The sequence below is a fragment of the Phascolarctos cinereus genome, unplaced genomic scaffold, assembly GCF_003287225.1.
Source record: "Phascolarctos cinereus isolate Bilbo 61053 unplaced genomic scaffold, phaCin_HiC Scaffold_3;HRSCAF=262, whole genome shotgun sequence".
Classification (NCBI taxonomy): domain Eukaryota; kingdom Metazoa; phylum Chordata; class Mammalia; order Diprotodontia; family Phascolarctidae; genus Phascolarctos; species Phascolarctos cinereus.
Genome location: NW_027555736.1, coordinates 61,250,901 through 61,271,149, shown reverse-complemented (window position 1 = coordinate 61,271,149; position 20,249 = coordinate 61,250,901). Strand labels below are relative to the sequence as shown.

At 41.0% G+C, this 20,249-nt stretch overlaps 1 protein-coding gene across 1 annotated transcript; it reads right to left on the bottom strand.

Moving 5' to 3' along the window:
- Window positions 1-238: 238 nt before the first annotated feature.
- LOC110201584 (pulmonary surfactant-associated protein D-like) lies at window positions 239-18,431 on the bottom strand. The gene is given in 7 exon segments (XM_020977339.1): window positions 239-350; window positions 353-700; window positions 5,060-5,143; window positions 13,942-14,048; window positions 14,209-14,321; window positions 17,097-17,213; window positions 18,345-18,431. Coding segments are annotated over 7 exon segments (897 nt in total). The 3' UTR covers window positions 239-309.
- Window positions 18,432-20,249: the final 1,818 nt, after the last annotated feature.

The window sequence follows — 20,249 nt, the reverse complement described above, 5'->3', positions numbered from 1 at the left end:
GAAGGTCTGTTGAACTGAAAGGGTAGGACTCACCTTGAAGACTTTTAAGAAGGCAGATTTAGAGCCCCAGGTTGGGTGGTTGCCATACCATCTCACCTTCCCATCTCAGGCCCTGGGGGAATTAACTGGAGTCACATTTAGAGAAGCTGTAGCTAGCAGAAAGTATTGCTGTTTTTATTTATTAGCTAGGAGCAGTAAAATAGGCCTCTACCTGATGATTTCGTATGGTCCCCTGATATTCCCCCTTCCCACCTGTAACCAGCAGCAACATGTCCTCTCCTTAGCTCGCACCACACAAACTACACCCCCTCAAACTACCAAGTCTCCAAATTCACAAACGATCAGCTGTGCTCCTCACGCAGCTTGTCGTTCCATTTGCCATCAGAAAAGATCTCAATGCACTTCTCTCCACCACCCTTGTTATTGGACTCTCCTAGGTCCCAGCTGGAATAGTCCAGGGGGTCTCCTTTTGGATAGATGAATTTGCCCTCTGTCTGGATGTCAGTCATGCCAAGAAAGGGAGCCTTGTTGTATTCTAAGACAATCTTCTGTACAGCTTTATTCTCTGACTCATTTCTGGGGGAGGCCACTATACCACCAGCTGCTTTGCATGATTTCTTTGCCTTATCAAAGTTGCCTTCAAAACCACTGGTCTTGTATATCTTATTGCCAAGTGCTTGACCTCTTGGGAAGAGTTCAGCTAGGGGGAAAAAAAGCACAAGAAAATATAAACAGAGGAGTTAAGTTAATTTGGGGTTAGGATGACTAAAGAAGTTCAATTCTGCCTATCCTGTTCCTTGCTTGGCTCAACAATTCTCAGCCTCTCTCTGCTGCGTATAGAGCAGAAGTTCATAACTTTTTTGTATTTCAGGGACCCCTTTGGCAAACTGCTGAACTCTTGAGACATGTTCTCAGAATAATGCTTAATTAAAGGAAATACTAAATTTCTGTTACAGATCAGTGAAAATAAAGATGTATTTTTTTTTCCCATCCAAGTTCATGGACCCTCTAAAATCTATTCATGGATCTACTAGGGATCAATAGACACCAGGTTAAAAAGCCTTCATATAGAATAAAATATAAACTCCCAAGCCAAGGACTAAAGACCTTCTTCCATATGGCTCCAATCTCTCTTTCAGCCTTTCTTCACATTACTATTCTTTTTGCATTCTGTGTTCCAACCAGACAGGTCTACTTGTTTTTTCCTGAACTCACTAGAGCTTGCCTCCATCCAGTTGCACAATCCATTCCCCATGTATGAAATGCACTTTTTTCCCCTTAGGTCCTGATTCTTGGAAGCCTCAGCACTTAGCACAGTGCCTGGCACAGAGTAGGCACTTAATAAATGTTTATTGATTGATTAATTGCTTTTTCTTCAAGGCAAAGCTCAGGTACTGACTTCTGCAGGAAGCCTTCCCAGATTCCCACACTCTCTAGTAGAATATAAATTTCCCAGAGGGCAGGAGTGGCTGCTTTTTCCTTTTTTTTTTTTTTTTGTATTTTTGTCCTCAGTGTTGCTCACAGTGTCTGGTACATAGTAGAAGCCTAATGAAGTTTTGTTGGATTGAATAGTATTCTTTCTCTTCCTTTTTAAAATAGTATTTTTTCCAATTATACATAAAGACAATTTTTAGAATTCATTTTTACAAGATTTTGAGTTCCAAATTTTTCCCTCCCTCTCTCCCTCCTTTTCCTAGAATGGTAAGCAATTTGATATGAGTTATAAATGTGCATTCATGTAAAACATATTTCCATATTAGTCACAATTGTGAAAGAAGATAGACCAAAAAGGAAAACACACACACACACACACACACACACACACACACACACACACACACACCCCAAAGTAAAAATAGTATGATTTGACCTGCATTTATATTTTTGTCCTCAGTGTTGATCACAGTGTCTGGTACATAGCAGGAGCCTAATGAAGTTTTGTTGTTATGAAAGTAGTTATCCTACAAATTTATGACATGGGGAACAAGATTTATAACATCAGCAAGCTAGATGTAAAGACAGATTACCTAGTGGTTATGGCAGAATTAGAATACTCTCCAATCACCCTTTGATCCAGCAACACCAGTAGTATATTTTATAGTGGCATTGAGTGGATGCCCATCAATTGGGGAATGGCTGAACAAGTTGTGGTATATGAGTGTAATGGAATACTATTGTGCAATAAGAAATGATGAGCAGACAGATTTCAGAAAAACCTGGAAAGATTTATATGAATTGATGCAAAGTGAAATGAGCAGAATCAGGGAAACATTGTACATAGTAACGGCAACATTGTGTGATGATTAACTATGAATGACTTCGCTCTTCTCAACAATACAATGATCCAAGACAATTACAAAGGACTCATGATGGAAAATGCTATCCACATCCAGATAAAGAACTGATGGACTAGGTAATCTGTCTTTACATCTAGCTTGCTGATGTTATAAATCTTGTTCCCCATGTCATAAATCTGTAGGATAACTACTTTCATAACAACAAAATTCTGTATGAATACAGCCTATTAATATAGGAGATTCAAAAGAAGATGTTACCAAAAAATGACTGCAAATTAATAACTATACCACAGCTTGAGCTATCTCTTGAGATTCTAAAGCTAGAAGAGACTTAAAAATGAGATGTTTCAGCTCTTTTCTTTTCTTTTTTTTTTTTTTGGTGAGGCAATTGGGGTTAAGTGACTTGGCCAGAATCACACAGCTAGTGAGTGTTATGTGTCTGAGGCTGGATTTGAACTCAGGTCCTCCTGACTCCAGGCCTGGTGCTCTATCTATTGCACCACCTAGATGCCCCTCCTTCATTTTCTAAATGAAAAAAGTGACATCTGGAATGTGGAAGGGATTTTTCTAAAGTCCAGATTCTGCCAATTAGTGTCAAAGGTAAGATTATCACTCTGTTCTCTCAGGTTTCATAAACGGTTCTTCCACATTCACCATACTCATAAAATGCTATATGTTAAATGTTCGTTTGTAAGGAAATGTTTGCAACTGTTGATGGGTTTTCCATGGGAATTCACATTAAGATGGCATTGAGATTTCCAGACAAGCCCATGAAAGCTCATTGGAAACTTAACTCAAAATCTCATTATCTGAGATGAATATGGAGGAGACATCATGCAAAAGATAATGAGATTTTGAGCTCAAAGGAAAACTGAGTGGCCCTCTAGCTCCACCTCCCTCATTTTACAGATGAAAGAAGACCCAGAGAAGTTAAGGAACTTGTCCAACATCAGACAGTAAATCAGTGGTAGAGCTGGGATTTGAACTCAGACCCTCTGACTCCTAATCTTTCACTCTTTCTACTACACTATGAATCTTTTGGATTTGCATTTGCTCTGTGTGTTCCTGAAGGTGGCAGGTACATGTTTACATGGTACCAATGGCTCTGTTAGCACAGCATGGCTTTGACATTACTGTTTGAAGATCATCACCCCACCTCCAGCCCTAAACCCACCATGATTATCTGGTTTGACATTCCAGTCCTTTAGTTTAAGCAGGTCATAAGGTATTTTTGTTTCTAGAGATGGCAGCAACCTTAGAAGTAATCTAGTTCATTTCACAAAAGTCCCAGACAGGTCAAATTAATCATCTTAATTCATCTATGGGCAGCTAGATAGTACACTGGATAGAGTACGAGCCTGTCCAGCCTCAGGTATTTACTAGCTGTGTGACCCTAAGCAAGTCATTTAACCATGTTTGCCTTAGTTTCCTCATCTGTAAAATGAGCTGGAGAAGTAAATGACAAACCACTCTAGTATCTTTGCCAAGAAAACCCCAAATGAGATCATGAAGAGTCTGACATGACTGAAAATGACTTAACAACAAAAAAGTCACCTAGCTAGTAAATGGCAGAACTGAGACTCAAACCCAGGTCTCTGATTCTAAACCAGCATTTTCCCCCAGCTTCAACTTAGTCACCTGTAGCCATTTAGCTACCTTACACATTAAAATTTTTTTTTGACTCAACTAGCTTTTCCCAAATAATTACCATAAAAAGAGGATTGGACAAAGATTGAGGGGAGACCTGGAGAGCTTCTAGAATCATCTAAAAGTCTCTCCAGACTGAAGTAGTTGTGACCTGAGACATTGTCGGAATTAACATCTCTTTGGTCTTTTTGCCTTTTCTGTGGTGGTAGATGAGAATCCCAAAGTAACAACAGAAGGATGCAATGCTCCATCATCACTCTGGCTTCCAGACAGCTTGGCCCCAAAGATAAAGTTCTCTATCCATAAGGCCCAGCTGCAGCTCTGTAAGCCTTTATGTTGGGGAACAGCCCATGGAAGAATGAGTGGCCCAGACTATGGTGCTAAAGCAAGCCTCCAGCACTGTACCACTTGCTAAGACCAAGCTGCTCTCATCTGCCCTGGGTAGCTCATGAACTCCATTTTTGTGTATAAGCCTGGATGCCTTGTCACTTAGGCATCCTAGAGCATTTACATAATTCCATGTTGAAGGACTCTTCCCTTTACCGTATTTAACCTCATTTGAAGCTATTTCTTTCCCTGAATCCATAAATTTGGGTTACTAAGAGAAGATACGAAGTCTTACTGTCAACCCATGCCCTTAGGAAAAATGAAATCAGAAAGGTTCTCTGAGACCCTTAGTGTTAAGGCAGGGGGTGCAATGGAGAGATAATGCTCTAGGTGGAGGCAGAGGACTGGGTTTGTGTTCTAGTGCTTCCACTTAACTCCCTGTTGATCTTGGGTGAATCCCTTAAGCTGTTTGGGTCTGGTTTTCTTTATCTTTAAAATCAGGAGTTGGACTAGGTAATCTCCAACATCCCTTCCAGCTCCAGGCCTAGAATCCCACATGCCTTTCTCCTTCCCTTTCCTTGGCAGAATTTTCCACTCACTTCAAATGGATTTATTAACATCCTCTCGTAATCACTAGGCAGGAAAGCAGCCCAGGTATCAAGAATGAGGTTTGAAAAGCAAGAAACCAGCTTCAGAAGAGTCAGCAAAAACAAGTATGTCCAGAGAACAAAGGAAGAGGCTGGGACAGAAAGGAGACCTTGCCCCAGCCTCAGCTCCAAAGTATTTACCTTTCTGTTGCTTGGAGAAGCTTTTCTGGAGGTCCTCAATTTTTGTGCACAATTCAGCCACTTCTTGCTTCAACTTGTTGATTTCTGCATGAAGAGAGAGAGGTTTTGAAAGATCCTCAGCCTGGCATAGGATTGGATTAATACCCAAGGCTTTCAGGAGTGAGAGAGGAAAGTCCTTGAAGACACTCAGGGAGCTAGCAGTAAGTAAGAGGTGCCTAGGATAAAGACTGGCAGCTGTTGCTCTGCTTAGGAGGTTTTCTATCCCTCCTGTCCCATCCTGCCTAAAAGACTCACGAGCCATAGTGAGTAAGAGGACAGTGCTTTTTTTTTTTGCTGAGGAGGGGAGAGGTAATCAAGGTTAAGCGACTTGCCCAGGTTCACACAGCTAGTTAGTGTCTGAGGCTGAATTTGAACTTAGGTCATCCTGACTCCAGGCCCTCCACTCTGTCCACTGCACCACTTAGCTGCCCTGTCATGCAATTTTCCATGAGAGCCTAAGGGCTAAGAAGCCCTAGCCAGGGGTGGGGAACTTGGGGTCTCAAGTACAGCCCTTTGATTGAATCCAAACTTAGAATAAATCCCCAATAAAAGGATTTGTTCTGTAAAACTTGGACTCAGTCAAAAGCCCCCACCCAAGGGCCTAGACAGCCACATGTGATCTCAAGGTGGCAGGTTCCCCACCCCTGTTAGCCTAAGACTGAGTTTCAATCACTTCCCACTCAGCAGCCTAAATTTGTCTGAAGAAATGAGAATTTATTGACTTCTCCACAAGGTGCAGTGAGATTAGTTGTGAAGACATTTGATTGGGCATTGTCCAAAATCATTTGGCCATGGAACATTTTAAAGCATTTTAGTCACCACGTGGTCAAGGATGGGTTGTGATTGCCATTACTTTGCCACTCAAAGTCATCCTCAGAGTAACAGCATAGAGCACTGGAACTTGGAGTTAGGAAGAACTGCGTTTGAATCCTGTCTCTAACACATAAGCTGTATAAGCTGGGTAAGTCACTTAACCTCTCTGTGCAGTTTCCTCCCCTGTGAAAAGGAGGCAACTGGACATGGTAGCTGCCAAGGTCTCTTCCCTAAGGCCCTTCTACCTCTACAACATCTCTTGTATGTGTCTCCTAGTTCTGGGCCTCATTACCTTTCACTTGTACTATTGTAGTAGCTGCCTGACTGAGCTCCCTTTTTCTAGTCTTTCCTCATCCCAATCCATCCTTCACACATCTGCCAAAGTGATTTTCCTAAAGTACAGGTCTAACCAGTTTGCTTTCCTACTCAATAACTCTATTGGCTCCTTCTTGACTCCATGATTAAATATTATCTCATTTTCTTTTAATTTCTGGTTTTTTAAAGTGTGTGTGTGTGTGTGTGTGTGTGTGTGTGTGTGTGTGTGTGTGGCAGTTGGGGTTAAGTGACTTGCCCAGAGTCACACAGCTAGTGAGTATTATTTGCCTGAGGTGTCAGATTTGAACTCAGGTCTTCCTGACTCCAGGGCCAGTGCTGTATCCTAGCTGCCCCTTAAGAGTTGTTGTTTTTTTTAATATCCATATTTATTAGTATCATAGTAGATGTATCTAATTTGTAAATAAGTAGATATATATTTACTGGGAACAGATAGGCAAAAATTCTTTTTACTTATGAGGTACATCATCAAAAAGTTTGGAGCTGTGCCCTATAGCAAGACCCAGTGCTAGGGCTAGACAGACAATCAACCTGCCTTGAATATAAAGACTGTGAGGGTTTAGTTGAAGGAAGTTAAGTATTAGTTTTCTTATAGGACAACTAACTTTGGGACTATATAGACCAGAGAACAAACTTGCTATGAGTACAATGAGGTCCTATTGAGGATTTTTCAGGGATGGAAAACATTCTTTCTTGATTTCCATTCAAATACCAACAACTGCCACTGGGCATTTAAGTCTGGAAATCCCCTTGGCCTTTCCTATTCAACAAATCTCAAACAACTCATTTTGGAAGAACACTGGACTTGTTGTTAAAGAGATCTGAGAACTCAAATCCTACCTTCAGCCTCAGTTTCTAGATCTTTTCAGTGGGAATAATAATACCTCTAGTAATCCCCAGATCTAGGAGTCAGGAGACCTGGTTTCTAAACTCAGCTCTGTCACAAACTAGCTGTGATCTTTTCAGCAAGTTGTCTACCCTCTCTGGTCCTCAGTTTCTTTATCTTTAATTGGGGATTGGAATTGGATTAGCTCGTAGGATCACAGATTGAGAGTTGAAGAGGGGCTTAGGCTCTTACCCTCTAAGTTTCTATTCAGCTGTATATTTCTATCATTTTAACATTGTGCTTTTCACCATAAGCATCCTACTCATCGGCCCTGTCATGGCATAGATGTGACCCTGGGTTTTCAACATGAAGCAAAAGCCCTGGCAGGTTTTCCAGAGCTGAAATGCTTGGATTGCAAGCCCAATGGCCTTGTTTACTTTCAGAAGATCAGCCTGGCTAAATTCAGAGACCATCATCAGAATGGTGGCTATGAGGTGATGGATTCTTTGGTAATGGACCACAATACAAAGTGGTCCTTTATCCTTTAAATGGTTCCTTGTCCTGTAAATGAAAGTGAGCTTACACTTCCAAGCAACAATTGTGTAGTAATGAGAAAGGGAATACTTACGCTTTTAAGAGAAAGCAGAGAAATAGACAACTTTTTAAGACCATCGATTTAACTATTGATACTCTTAATTTGAAAGCTTTGTTTGCCAACTGAAAAATTAGGGGAAAAGTACCACATCAACGTTGCCATTCTTATTGTAAATGGAATGAGGAGAAAATAAGAAGTCGTATCTTAGTAGAAGGATAGCTCACAGGTTCTCTTTAGAGAGGGAAATAAATGGGTTGGTAGTTAAATCTTGTTTCTTCTACAGAAGGCAAGCTCTTTGAGGGCTGGGACTCTTTCATGTTAGTCTTCATATCCCTAGCATCAAGCACTGGGCTTGGTACACAGTAGGGCTTAAAAATGCTCATTGATTGATTGGTCGGTTTGATCATTTGCTTAACCACCCTTTTGGGGGATATTTGGTCGCCCTGCCACAAAGTGCTCATTTTTAGTGTAAGAAGACAGACCAACATGAAAATAAGTGTATGCATTAGTATCTCTTGTAGGTGATAAGGAAAAGGAGAAAGTCCATGAAGAACTTCACCAGATCCTCTATACTAGCTTATAGACACCTTAGTAACTTCAAGGCTAGTTGGGCTTGGGGGTAAGGAGGGAGGAGTACCATAGTGAAAAATGGGACAGAAAATATGGTTCAAGATCAAGAAATAAATACTGAGAAACCTGTTTTTCACTAATAAATACTGTCTTCTAGAAGAGAGTAAGAAGCTTCTGGGTGTACCTGAGAACATATAGAGAAGGAACATATAGCTTGACAGAAATGACAACCAACCTATGGAGATTGAAAGTCAAAATCAATACCAAATTAGGAGAAAGTATAAAAGTGAGAGAAACAGGTCAAGCCATTATAGGAATTCCAACCCCTTTCATTCAAATAAGCTTTTGACTCCGAAAAAAATGGAAAATGGGTAAAATTACAAACATTAGCTCTAATTACTGCTATTTTCAAGAATCTTTAAACTCTAAATCCGTATCTATTCCAAAGGGGGGGGCAAGAGACCCCAGAAATTGCCCCAGGCAGCAAGTATTTAATCCCCTTGCCAAGGAGGAAAAACCAAGGGCAACATCTGTTTAGAGCACTGAATGAATTCACTTACAAACAAACATTATGGAGGAGGAAGATGGCAGATTACTAGCTGCATCACCTTATATAACAGGAAAGAGCAGTGGAGGGGGAAGGGGAGCCAGGGGAAGGCATGCTGTCAGGTGCAGACAGGCCGGATTCCATAAGCTTTTCAATTCAACAAGCGTTCGTAAAGTGTCTAATGTGGTCAGGGGGGATTGTTGTTATTATTGTTTTTCTTCAGTCGTTTCAGTTGTGTCTGACTCTTTGTGACCCCATTTGGGGCTTCCTTGGCAAAGATACTGGAGTGGTTTGCCATTTTCCTTCTCCAACTCATTGTACAGATGAGGAACTGAAGCAAACAGGGTTAAGTGACTTGCCCAGGGTCACAGAGCTAGTAAGTGTCTGAGGCCAGAAAGAATCTTCCTGACTCCAGGCCTGGCATTGTACCCACTGTGCCAAAGGGGGCAAAAAAAAAATGCCTGCCTTCAAATAACTTTCATTCCACTTAGGGATTTAACATGAAAAGAATGAATAAATAGATTAGAATTTGAAGAGGGAGAGGGCACTTATAACTAGGGGAAGCAGGGATTTCTCAGGTCCTCCTAAATAAGTATGTTTCACATGGAAAAAAAAAAATAAGAATTCTAAGAGGTGGAGAAAAGGAAGAGTACATTCCAGGCATGGAAAGCAGCTTATTCAAGGGCATGGAGAGGCTGGAGAAGAAATGATTTGTACAGAGAATAGTGAGTAGGTCAGTTCGACTGGAATATAGAGTACATGAAGGGGAATAATGTGAAAAAGTCTGCAAGGGGTAGATTGGAACCAGACCATACAGGTCCTTAAACGCCAAGCTGAGAAATTCATAGCTAATCCTAGAGTCAGTAGTGACTTTTGAAGTTGTTTGAGTCTGGGATCCATATCGACAGACCTGGGCTTTAAAAGCACTTATTAATGAAGTTGAGAGGATGACAACAAACCATTTGAATCAGTCAACAAACATTCCTTAAGCATATACTATGTGTTAGACACTGCCCTGGGTGCATATGAGACAAAGACAGAAATGAAGCAGTCCCCACCTTCAAGGATTTTACCATCCTATTCCCCTTTCAGATGTTATCTCTGACTCTCTCTGGATGTTATCATCAGTTACCTTCTCACCCTATAACTTCCCTCATCACCCAGGGGCAGGGTTGGGGAACCTGCTGCCTTAAGGCCACATGTGGCCTTCTAAATGGATTCGATCAAAAGGCCTCGCTTAAGGATTTAGAAGGCCATATGTGGCTTTAAGGCCGCAGGTTCTGCACCCCTGATCTAGAGTCTTCTTATCCTGAAACCGCCAGCCTCCTTCTGCCATTGGTGGGTTCTTTCTGGGGACCTCCATTTTGTGGACACATCCAGGCTGGCCATACTTCATTCCCCTGCCATCTGTGCTTATGATTCTAGACTTTACCTCTATGTCCCCGAGCCAATAACTTCCTCTCCTTCCTTTCATGTGTTTTTTTTTTTTCCCACATTAGAATGTAAGCATCTTGAGGCAGGAACTGTGTCTCTTATTGCTTGTATTTGTATCAGAGTACTTAGCACACTTAAGCACTTTATAAATGTTTGCCAGCTGACTGCCTGTCTAAGGGGAAGAGATAACATATACCTAATATATAGATACCAAAAATATACAAAATAAACAAACTTGGATTTGGGGTAGAAACAAGAAGAGAGTGCATTCCATACCTGCAAAGGCAGAGATTGAAGATGAGATGTCATTTTCGAGGAGCTGATTTTTGGGCCAGTTTGGCATTCTACAGTTTGCCTCTACTGTAGAATATATGAAAGCAAGTAATATGTAATAAATTTAGAAAGATAAGTTGAAATCAGACCATAGGGTATTAAATGCCAAACTGAGACATTTAGATTTGATCCTAGAGATAAAAGAGATTCATTAGAGTTTACTGAGCAGGGGAGTCATTTACTTTAGCATCTGTGGGAAGGATGGCTTGTAGTGAGGAGAAATGAGGGAGTGCAATCAGAAAGTTACTGCCATAGTCCAGGTAAGAGGTGATGGGGCCTGTACCAATGTGCTGGCCATATAAGCACAGAGAAGAAGATGGATGCAAGAGATATGGTGTTATCAGATATGACAAGAGTTAGCACCCAATTGGAAATGAGGAGTGAGGGACAGTGAGAAGTAGAATAGAAAGAAACAGATTTGCTAACATTTCTTTAATGATCTATTCTCATCTGCCACATCTGGACTCTAACACCACCCTGAAGTGTTGTGTTATATGAGACAATGGCAACGGCCCTTGATGATGAGGGGTGAAAACATCTGGACCAGACCAAAGACACCGAGAAGCATTATGTGCTAGAGATAACAAGTGATTTAGAAGTTGCTTAAAAAAAGGATGATATCTAAAGAACAGAAGTTATAATTCAAAACAAATACACATGTACAAACTGAGAAGGCATCAGCAATGACTGAGCAATATACTCATGCTTTCATCTCTAGAAAATATTTATGAGAATACTTGATATATGTACATATTGATGAAAATATGAGAAGGCATTAGCTGTGTGGTACTGGGCAAGTCGCTTAACCCCAATTGCCTCTAAAAAAGAAGAGGAAGAAGAAGAAGAAGAAGAAGAAGAAGAAGAAGAAGAAGAAGAAGAAGAAGAAGAAGAAGAAGAAGAAGAAGAAAAGAAGAAGAAGAAGAAGAAGAAAGGAGGAGGAGGAGGAGGAGGAGGAGGAGGAGGAGGAGGAGGAGGAGGAGGAAAGAAGAAAGAAAGAATGAAAAAGAAACCATGAGAAGGGAAGAGGTATGTGTCTACAAATGAATGACTCAATAGCAGACCACATTTCCATGGTCATAAGATTGACTGTGAGGTACACAGTATACAAGTATAGATTCTATATACCCAATATAGAAGATCCTGCTATGTTTACTGAGTTTTTTAAAAATCCAAGACATATGACTCAACAGAGCAAAATGTAACCTTCAAGTCTATCGTTTTACAAAGTGTCTCTTGCATGCATATTAAGATCATATAAGGGGCAATGGTTAGAGTACTGGCCCTGGAGTCAGGAAGACCTGAGTTCAAATCTGACCTCAGACACATAACACTTACTAGCTATGTGACTCTGGGCAAGTCACTTAACCCCAATTGCCTCACCAAAAAAGAAAAAAAAAAGATCATAAAGTTTCCATGATAGATACTTCCACAAAGATAAATTTATTTTTTGTGTTGTTGTTATTAAGTTGTGTCCAACTCTTCATGACCCCTTTGGGGTTTTTTTTTTGGCAAAGATGTTAGAATGGTTTGCCATTTCCTTCTCCAGCTCATTTTACAAATGAGGAAACTGAGGCAAACCCAGGTTAAGTGACTTGCCCAGGGTCACACAGCTAGTAAGTGTCTGAACCCAGATTTGAACTCGGTGAGTCTTCCTGACTCCAAGCCTGGCACCCTATCCTCTGCACCACCTAGCTGCCCATAAGCTTTCTTTAACAATCCTCAAAGAATCATGAATCAAGGCATAAATAAGAGACATGCTCTATGGAAGTACATGGCAGAGTGAACTGTGCAAAGTCCAAGCAGAGGAAGGATTCCACAAAAGCATCACCACCCTTCCCTTCTCCCAGGTTTGTAGTCTTTAAGTCATCCTCAACTCCTTATTCTCCCTCCCTCTCCATATCCAACTGTTTGCCAAATCTCATTGATCCTACCACCAGAGGATCTTTTGTATCTGTTCCGTCCCCTGTACTCTCATCACCAACAATTTCAGCCCCTCAGCATCTACTTGCTAGACTATTGCAACAGCATCCTACTCGGTCTTCATGTATCAAGTCTCTTTTCTCTCTAATCCAAAATGATTTTCCTAAGGCACCCACATCTGATCTTGTCACTTCCCTAATCAATAAAATCCAATATCTTCCTACTTACCTGTAGGACCAAATGTAAACTTTTCTGTCACTTACCACCCTTCACGACCTGGATCTCATATACCTTTCCAACCTTATCACACATTAGTCCTCTTCACAAATTCTTTAGTCCAGCCAATAGTCCTTGCTGTTATTCACACCCATCCTAGAGGCATCACCAGAAGAGTAGGGATTAGTAGGAGTGTCTGCATTGGGAGTTGAGAACAAACTAGAGACACTGAGGAAAAGCAGCTTTAGGATGCTGTAAGGGACACAAAGGAAAGCTCTTATTATCCAAGCTTCCATCATCTCAAAAATAAATGAACAGAGACTTCATTCTGGAAAGATGGTGGAGTAGATTAGAAATTTCCAGGCTCTCTAGATTTCCTCTACAAACAGAAAATTGCAATGAATTTAACACAGAAAAAAAAAAGTTAGTAAAAAAAATTAGAAAAAGAAAGTAGTAAAGTTCTTAAGGTCCTGCTTTTGTCAAGGAAGGGGTAGGGAAGGAAGATAAACTGTAACCCTAACCTCCTACTTCATTAAAATTCTTCAGCATTCTTAGAGAATTTTTTTAATCTTCCTTTTCCTTTAGCAAGGGTGGAAGAAAGAGAGAGAAATAGAATTATTCAATAGTGCTATGAGGAATTGGATGGCTTGGTCAGTTGGTGTTGGTTCCTAATTTTTAGTGCTAATTATTTGCAGATTCACCTGTCCTGCATCTTTGATGTTAGCATGATACATATGTGTTCTAAATATGATCTTGGTGGGAAGAAGAACAAAAAGAAATTTACATGATAATTTTGTTGCATATTTGGAAGGAATAGCAGGTTGTGCATAGTAGATGTGCAGTTTCATATGCAATCATCTTTTTTATTGTACTGTTGTGTAAATGCTTGTTTTGTTTTGTTCCATAAATTAATATGAAATTTTAAAATTAATATAATCTTAAGTCCTTTGAATGGACGCTTGTCTGGCAATACGTTATACATAGTGATGACTGCCTTGTCGTATGAAAGGTTAGCTTCATTAACTTGAATGTTAGGAAAGTTTGTTATGTCTGTCTTTGTACAGTTCCTTCATCACCTTCCAGCTGGAAAGAACTATGGATCTCCCATCTAGAGTGACCTTTGATGGTCTGGGTTTGATATCTCCTAGTACTGCTCACCCATTCTCTACAAATCCAGAAAATAGGGGCGTCACCGGGTTCTAAAGCTGAAACATGCCAAAGACAGACAGGGGGCCCCTGAGGGTTGCCTGACTTACCTTCCAGGAAACTTTCTCCTTCCTCCCCAGGTGATTGTCTATCTCCTTTTGGCCCAGGTGGGCCTCTTGGCCCTCTGATGCCTGCAGGACCAGGGCTTCCAGGAGGCCTTAATGTTGAACGACAAGAAAGAGACCAAGAAAGAGTCAATTTATAGGACTGGCTGTTAGCAGACTATTCTGCCTCCTGTCTACGCAATGGATACCTTGAGTCTCCAAGCTCCCTTGACCCTTCAGCATAAGAAGGTGTGGGTCTGACTTAAATGTTACACAAAAGAGACTTCAGAGTTTGGGGAACCTGAAGACAGGTGACTTTTGGAGAATCTTGGGTCCTGCTCGAGGATTTCCAGGAAGTCCTTGTCTTCTGATTCTCCTTTCTCTTCCTATGGGAGAGAAATACCCCCAGTATTGGCAGCCTGGAGGAAAGAGGGTGGCTATTGGGCTGGAGGGGTGGACCTAGTGTACCTAATGTTCCTGCTTCTCCAGAGGGTGGAACAAAAATCACTTAGGGGGCAGCTAGGTGGCACAGTGGATAGAGCTCTGGCCTTGGAATCAGGAGGACCTAAGTTCAAATCCAGTCTCAGACACATGACACTTACTAGCTGCATGACCCTGGGCAAGTCACTTAACTCTGATTGCCTCGCCAAAAAAAAGCAAAAAAAAAAATCTCTAAGGAATGTTTTGGTCCTTGCTTTTTCTTGTCTCTTCTTTTTTAATTGATGGCAATGTACATCCAGAATGTGCTTTGAACATTTCTCTGGAAATGGGCTGTTAGTGAACAATAAGGTTACATTTGCATTATTCTGTGTCTCCTCTGTATGGAGGCAGGGAATTTCCAGCACGAGGCTGCCAGGGGGGTCCCAAGTCTGCTTAGCCCACAAATGATTTTGGGTCAGATTCAATCAACCAGTTCACAAGTAGTCATTGACTATATACCCAGTCCTTTATTCCATGGACATGGAATATGAAAGAAAGAGAAGACAATTCATTGGGCTATAACACCATAGATTCAGAGGTAGAAGGGACCTCAGAGATCATCTAGTCTCACCCCCTTCATTTTACAGATGAGGAAACTAAGGCCCAATGATATTGACTTGCCCAAAGTAAAAAAGGTAGGAAGGGTTAAAGGTAGGACTTGAACCCAGATCCTCTAACTCTTTCCAATGTACAATGCTGACACTGTTCTCTTAATCAAGGAGCTTTTTGCCTCATAGGGGAGAAGAGACAGACATAGAGGCAAATTTTTGCACCTGGGGCACAAGTGCCCAAGCCATATCCCAGGCCAATGACATGAAAGGCATCCTCCATTTTTGGGGGGGAGTATATGCAGGGAGGAATGGAATAAGCATGGCTCAGGAGAGGTGATCGCTCCAGAGGAACCATGAGCTAACTTCCTATTTTTATTAGATTACTAGGTGCTAAGCTCTATTATTTCTGCACTACTGAAGAACTATGACTGAACTACTAAAAAAAAAAAGCACTTGGTAGGGTTAAATTACTATGTCTGAACTACTCAGAAACTGATAAATTCTGCATCGTCAGAAAAGCCCTATGTGCCCTACCTTCATTATGCCAGTGGACATATGGAAAAAACAGAAAGAACAATACAGGGCTACTGTCTAAAAACACATGTTAAAATTGCTCATCTTGGCTGGAAATTATGGATTAGGGAATAGAAAGATTAGTATAGGCAGGGTTTACTTGTTAGGTGGAATCTTGAAAGGTGGAGAAGGCAAGGACGTTTTTGTGTATCAAGTGCATGGTAAACCAGATCGTGCTATTAGAAAAAAGACATGACAGCTGTGAAAAAAAAATTTTTGTACCAGACCAGTGATGTCACTGTCGTAAAGAAATCCCAGTGAGGAAATTCCCTCTGTGAAAGCAGACAAGCACCTGCTCTGAAGCTTAAAGTCTTAAAGGCCACTAAGAGAATCCTGCAAATGTCAATGATTTGTCAAGGGTGGCAGCTAGTATTGGCAGAGGGAGGGCTTGAATTCTTGAACCCAGATTGGAGCCTGATGCTGAATCTGCCCTTCAGTGGGATGCAGGAAAATGAGGGACAATAGGAGCTATCCAACCATGATGATGGTCATGTAGTAGAGAAAGAGCTTAATCTTTTATCGCAGAATCTGGAGTTAAATTTAAGCAGTTTTACTTACCCCTGGTATGTACTTCTACTCTCTGGGTGTCAGTTAGCCCATCTATAAAATGGGTGGGTGTGGGGGACTGGAATGGACTAGATGGCCTGTGAGATCCCTTCCAATTCTAAAGCTATCCCTCTCCTAGAAGCTTTGCCTTATTGATCATTCTTTATATTGATCCCTTTCTATTCTTTGGCTAAAGTTCATACTTGATTCTAATACGTCTTTGAACTTCTATCGTGTGTGTGTGTGTGTGTGTGTGTGTTGGTGGTGTTTTTCCAACCACACTGTAATTTCCTTAACTGCAGGGACAGCGTCTGATAATTCTCTTGTATTCTGAAATATGATAACAGGATTGGGGAGTTAGAGCTGAAAGGGACATGAGATGTCATTTATCTAGTCCAACGCCTTCATTTTCTAGATGATGGCACTGGGGTTCACAGAGAAGTGATGTGTCTTGCTCAGCATCACACAAATAGCAAAGTCAAAATTAGGATTTGAACCCAGGTCCACTGCACCATGCTGGATTATTGTGGGATTTCCTGGCAAAATCTGGTAAAGGTCAGGGAATACAGTAGGCACTCCATAAATGTTGCTGGAATGAATGAAGGAAGACTGAGAAGTGACAGTTATGCCCTTCAGGTCATGGGCAGACAATTTAAAAAGATGATGGCAACTTTCGTTTCTGTAGGGTAGAATCACTGAAGAACAAAAGCAAGCTTAGTTGCCAAATCCCTTGACAACAAAGCGACTCATATATTAGATTCATAGACCTGAAGAAGGACTTTACAGGCCATCTGTTCTAATTCTCTCCTTTTCAGATGAGAAAACCGAGACTTCTAGGGGTCAATATGAAATGATGCACTAATTAATGGCAGAGGTGGATTGTTGTATTTCTAGTCCTGATCTTTTTTCACCACCAAATATTTGAGATGACTTCTGGTCACTGTTATCTCCCCTGAGAGGAACATCACGGAATAAATGTCAATACTTCTCCAGCCCAGCTGCACCACTTGCCTTTGGCTCCATCTTCTCCCTTGGGTCCCTGTTCACCTTGGGGTCCTTTGACCCCTTGGGATCCAGGTGAACCCCTGATTCTAAAAGGACCAGACAAACCTGGAGCTCCAAGGAATTCTGAGGGAAGAACAGTTAAGATGATCTGTACTCATTCCTTTTAGGTCCATCATTTTGTTCCCAACTGGAGCTAGGAAGTAGGGTAGACGGCAACATTTAAGGAATGATATAGGGGACATCAACAGCATTTCACATGAGTAAGTTTCACTGATAGGCATTTCCAGTTCAGATTCAATTTAATTAAATTGACCAATATTTACCCACAACTTGTAAGATGCTGATGATATCTTAGAAAGACAAAACCAAAACAGTCCTTGCCCTCAGGAAGCTTATATTCTGCTAGAGGGAATAAACACATACACAAATAACTTCCTGGTATTACCGCTTTTACTTCCTCCTTTCTGGTGTGTGTGTGTGTGTGTGTGTGTGTGTGTGTGTGTGTGTGTGTGTGTACCTTTTGTTGTTGTATTGTTTCAGTCATTCCCTACTCTTTGTGATCCCCTTTGAGGTTCTCTTGGCAAAGATACTGGAGTAGTTTGCCATTTCCTTCTCTAGATCATTTTACAGATGAGGAAACTGAGGAAACAGAGGTTAAGAGACTTGCCCAGGATGACATAGCTAGTAAGTGTCTGAGACAGGATTTGAACTCATGAAGATGAATCTTCCTGATTCCAAGCCTAGTGCCCTATCCATTGCATCACCTAGCTGCCCATACACCCAAGTGTGCCTACATAGTCATAAGTATCCCAAGTGCTAAAATATATGATTAATATCCCATAGTTCTAGGATTCTAGGGTGGTAGGAAAATGATTCATTCCACTCAATTCTCATATATATGTATGTGAGTATGTGTGCAGGTATAGATATAAGCATATATGTGTGTGTATATGTATGTATATGTATATGTACATGTGTATATCTATATATGTATGCATATCTATTTCTCCATGTATAGCAGACATTACCAATCTTTCTCCTCAGCATGTGGCCATCCAAATTAGGAGGATCTGGTGTTATGTTCCCTGCTGTGTCCTCCTACCCCTTCCATTTTCTAGTTGTATCAGAAAGCAGCCTTGGATAATTTGAATAACTGAACTCAGATGCTCGAGTGAAAGAGGATAGAGAAATGGGCAGGGGGAGAGTGAACTCATAAAGCAGGCCCACACAACATATGACCATCATGCCACTTACAGCCCACGCACTGATTGTGGCCCAGCAAAGGATTTCAGGGGGCCCGCAAAAAATGTAGAGGATGTAAATATGGCCCATGGGCAGCATGTTGTGCAGGCCTGCCATCAAGAAATGTTGATATTAGCTAGAGATAGTGTCTAGGTGCTGGAGGAGAGAGAGGAAGAAAATAGTAATAAGTCACAATGAGACTACATGGGTCTGGCAACCAAGACACATTTTTTTATAATAATATTTTATTCCCCCATTACATGTAAAAATAATTTTTAACATTCATATCTTTTTAAATTTTGAGTTCCAAATTCTATCTTTTCCTTCTTTTCCTCACTCTTCCCTGAGATGGTAAGCAATCTTTTATAGGTTTTAGATGTGCAATCACGTAAAACATATTTCCATTTTATTCATTTTGTGGAAGAAAACTCAAAAAAGAAATTAAAAAGGAAGGAAGGAAGGAAGGAAGGAAGGAAGGAAGGAAGGAAGGAAGGAAGGAAGGAAGGAAGGAAGGAAGAAGGAAAGAGAGAGAGAAAGAAAGAAAGAAAGAGAGAGAGAGAGAAAGAAAGAAAGAAAGAAAGAAAGAAAGAAAGAAAGAAAGAAAGAAAGAAAGAAAGACAGAAAGAGAAAAAGAAAGAGAAAAAAAGATATAAGAAAGAAAGAAAAAGGAAGGAAGGAATGGACAAAAGAAGGAAGGAAAAAAGAAGAAAAAGGAAGGAAGTGAAAAATAGTGTGCTTCGGTCTATATTCAGATGCCATCAGCTCTTTCTCTGGAGGCAGACAGCATTTTTCATCATAGGTCCTTTCAGGTTGTCTGACTGAGATATGTTTTGGAGGCTTAAGAAGATATCATTTCTTTGACCCCTAGAAACATGAAGCTATAGAGAAAGGGAGCAACATAGGACTTAAGAATAATGGCGATATGTTTTTGAGCTGTGAATATATTCAGTGGTCATTTACATATCAGTCTGAGTTAGAGAGCTCCTCCCCTGGAAAATATTAAAAGTGTGTTCTGCAGAATGACAGGGCTTCAAAGACCGTGAGGGGGATGGCCCGAAGCAGAATGGATATTGAGGAGATAAGGCAGGGGAGGACAGAGGGGGCCCTTTGATAACATCTAATGTAAACGTCTCCATTTATAGAGGAGGAAACGAGGTCTGAGTTGAAAAGGTGAAGTGATATGCCTTTGCTTACAGAGTTAATTAGTGCTAGAATCAGGAGTTGAACTTAGGTCTTGTGACTTCAAATACATCATTAAAGAAGTTATACCAAAGCTTCCTCCCGTCCTGGCATTCACCTTTTCCTCCAAGATCTCCCTTTGGGCCTGGATCCCCAGGGGAACCTTGGTCCCCTTTGGGTCTGATAGGACCAGTTTCTCCAGTTAACCCTGGTGGGCCTCTAGGTCCCTGGCAATCCTGTTCCCCCCCCAAAAAAAAAGGAAGAAGAAGAAAAAAGAAACAGGTTTTGTGTGTGTGTGTTTTCTTTTTAATCAGAGCCAGTGTAAAGGCAAGAGAAACTCTTTTGTAGGATATGTTGGCTAAGAGCCTGTCATGCCAGGTGAGCTTTTGTCTCCCTTTTCCTGATGCAAACACACTTCTAATAGAAATAGCAGCTAAGAAGTGCTGCTAAAGCATGCCATTATTCAAAATGTTTTTCTTAACCACCAAGTGTATGCAGAGCATTGTAATCATCATAGACATTCACACATGGCCTCAACAACCCAGAAACGTATAGGACCTTTGTGTATATGAGCAAATACAGCCGATGTGGCGGGGGAAGTGCCAGATTTGGGAATTGGAAGACCTGGCTTCCGATCCCTTTTCTGCCAATCAATGCCTGTGTGACCTTTGGCAGGCACTCTCAGTTTGTTCATTTCTAAAACACAGAGGTAGGACCAGGAGAGCTCTGAGGTCTCTT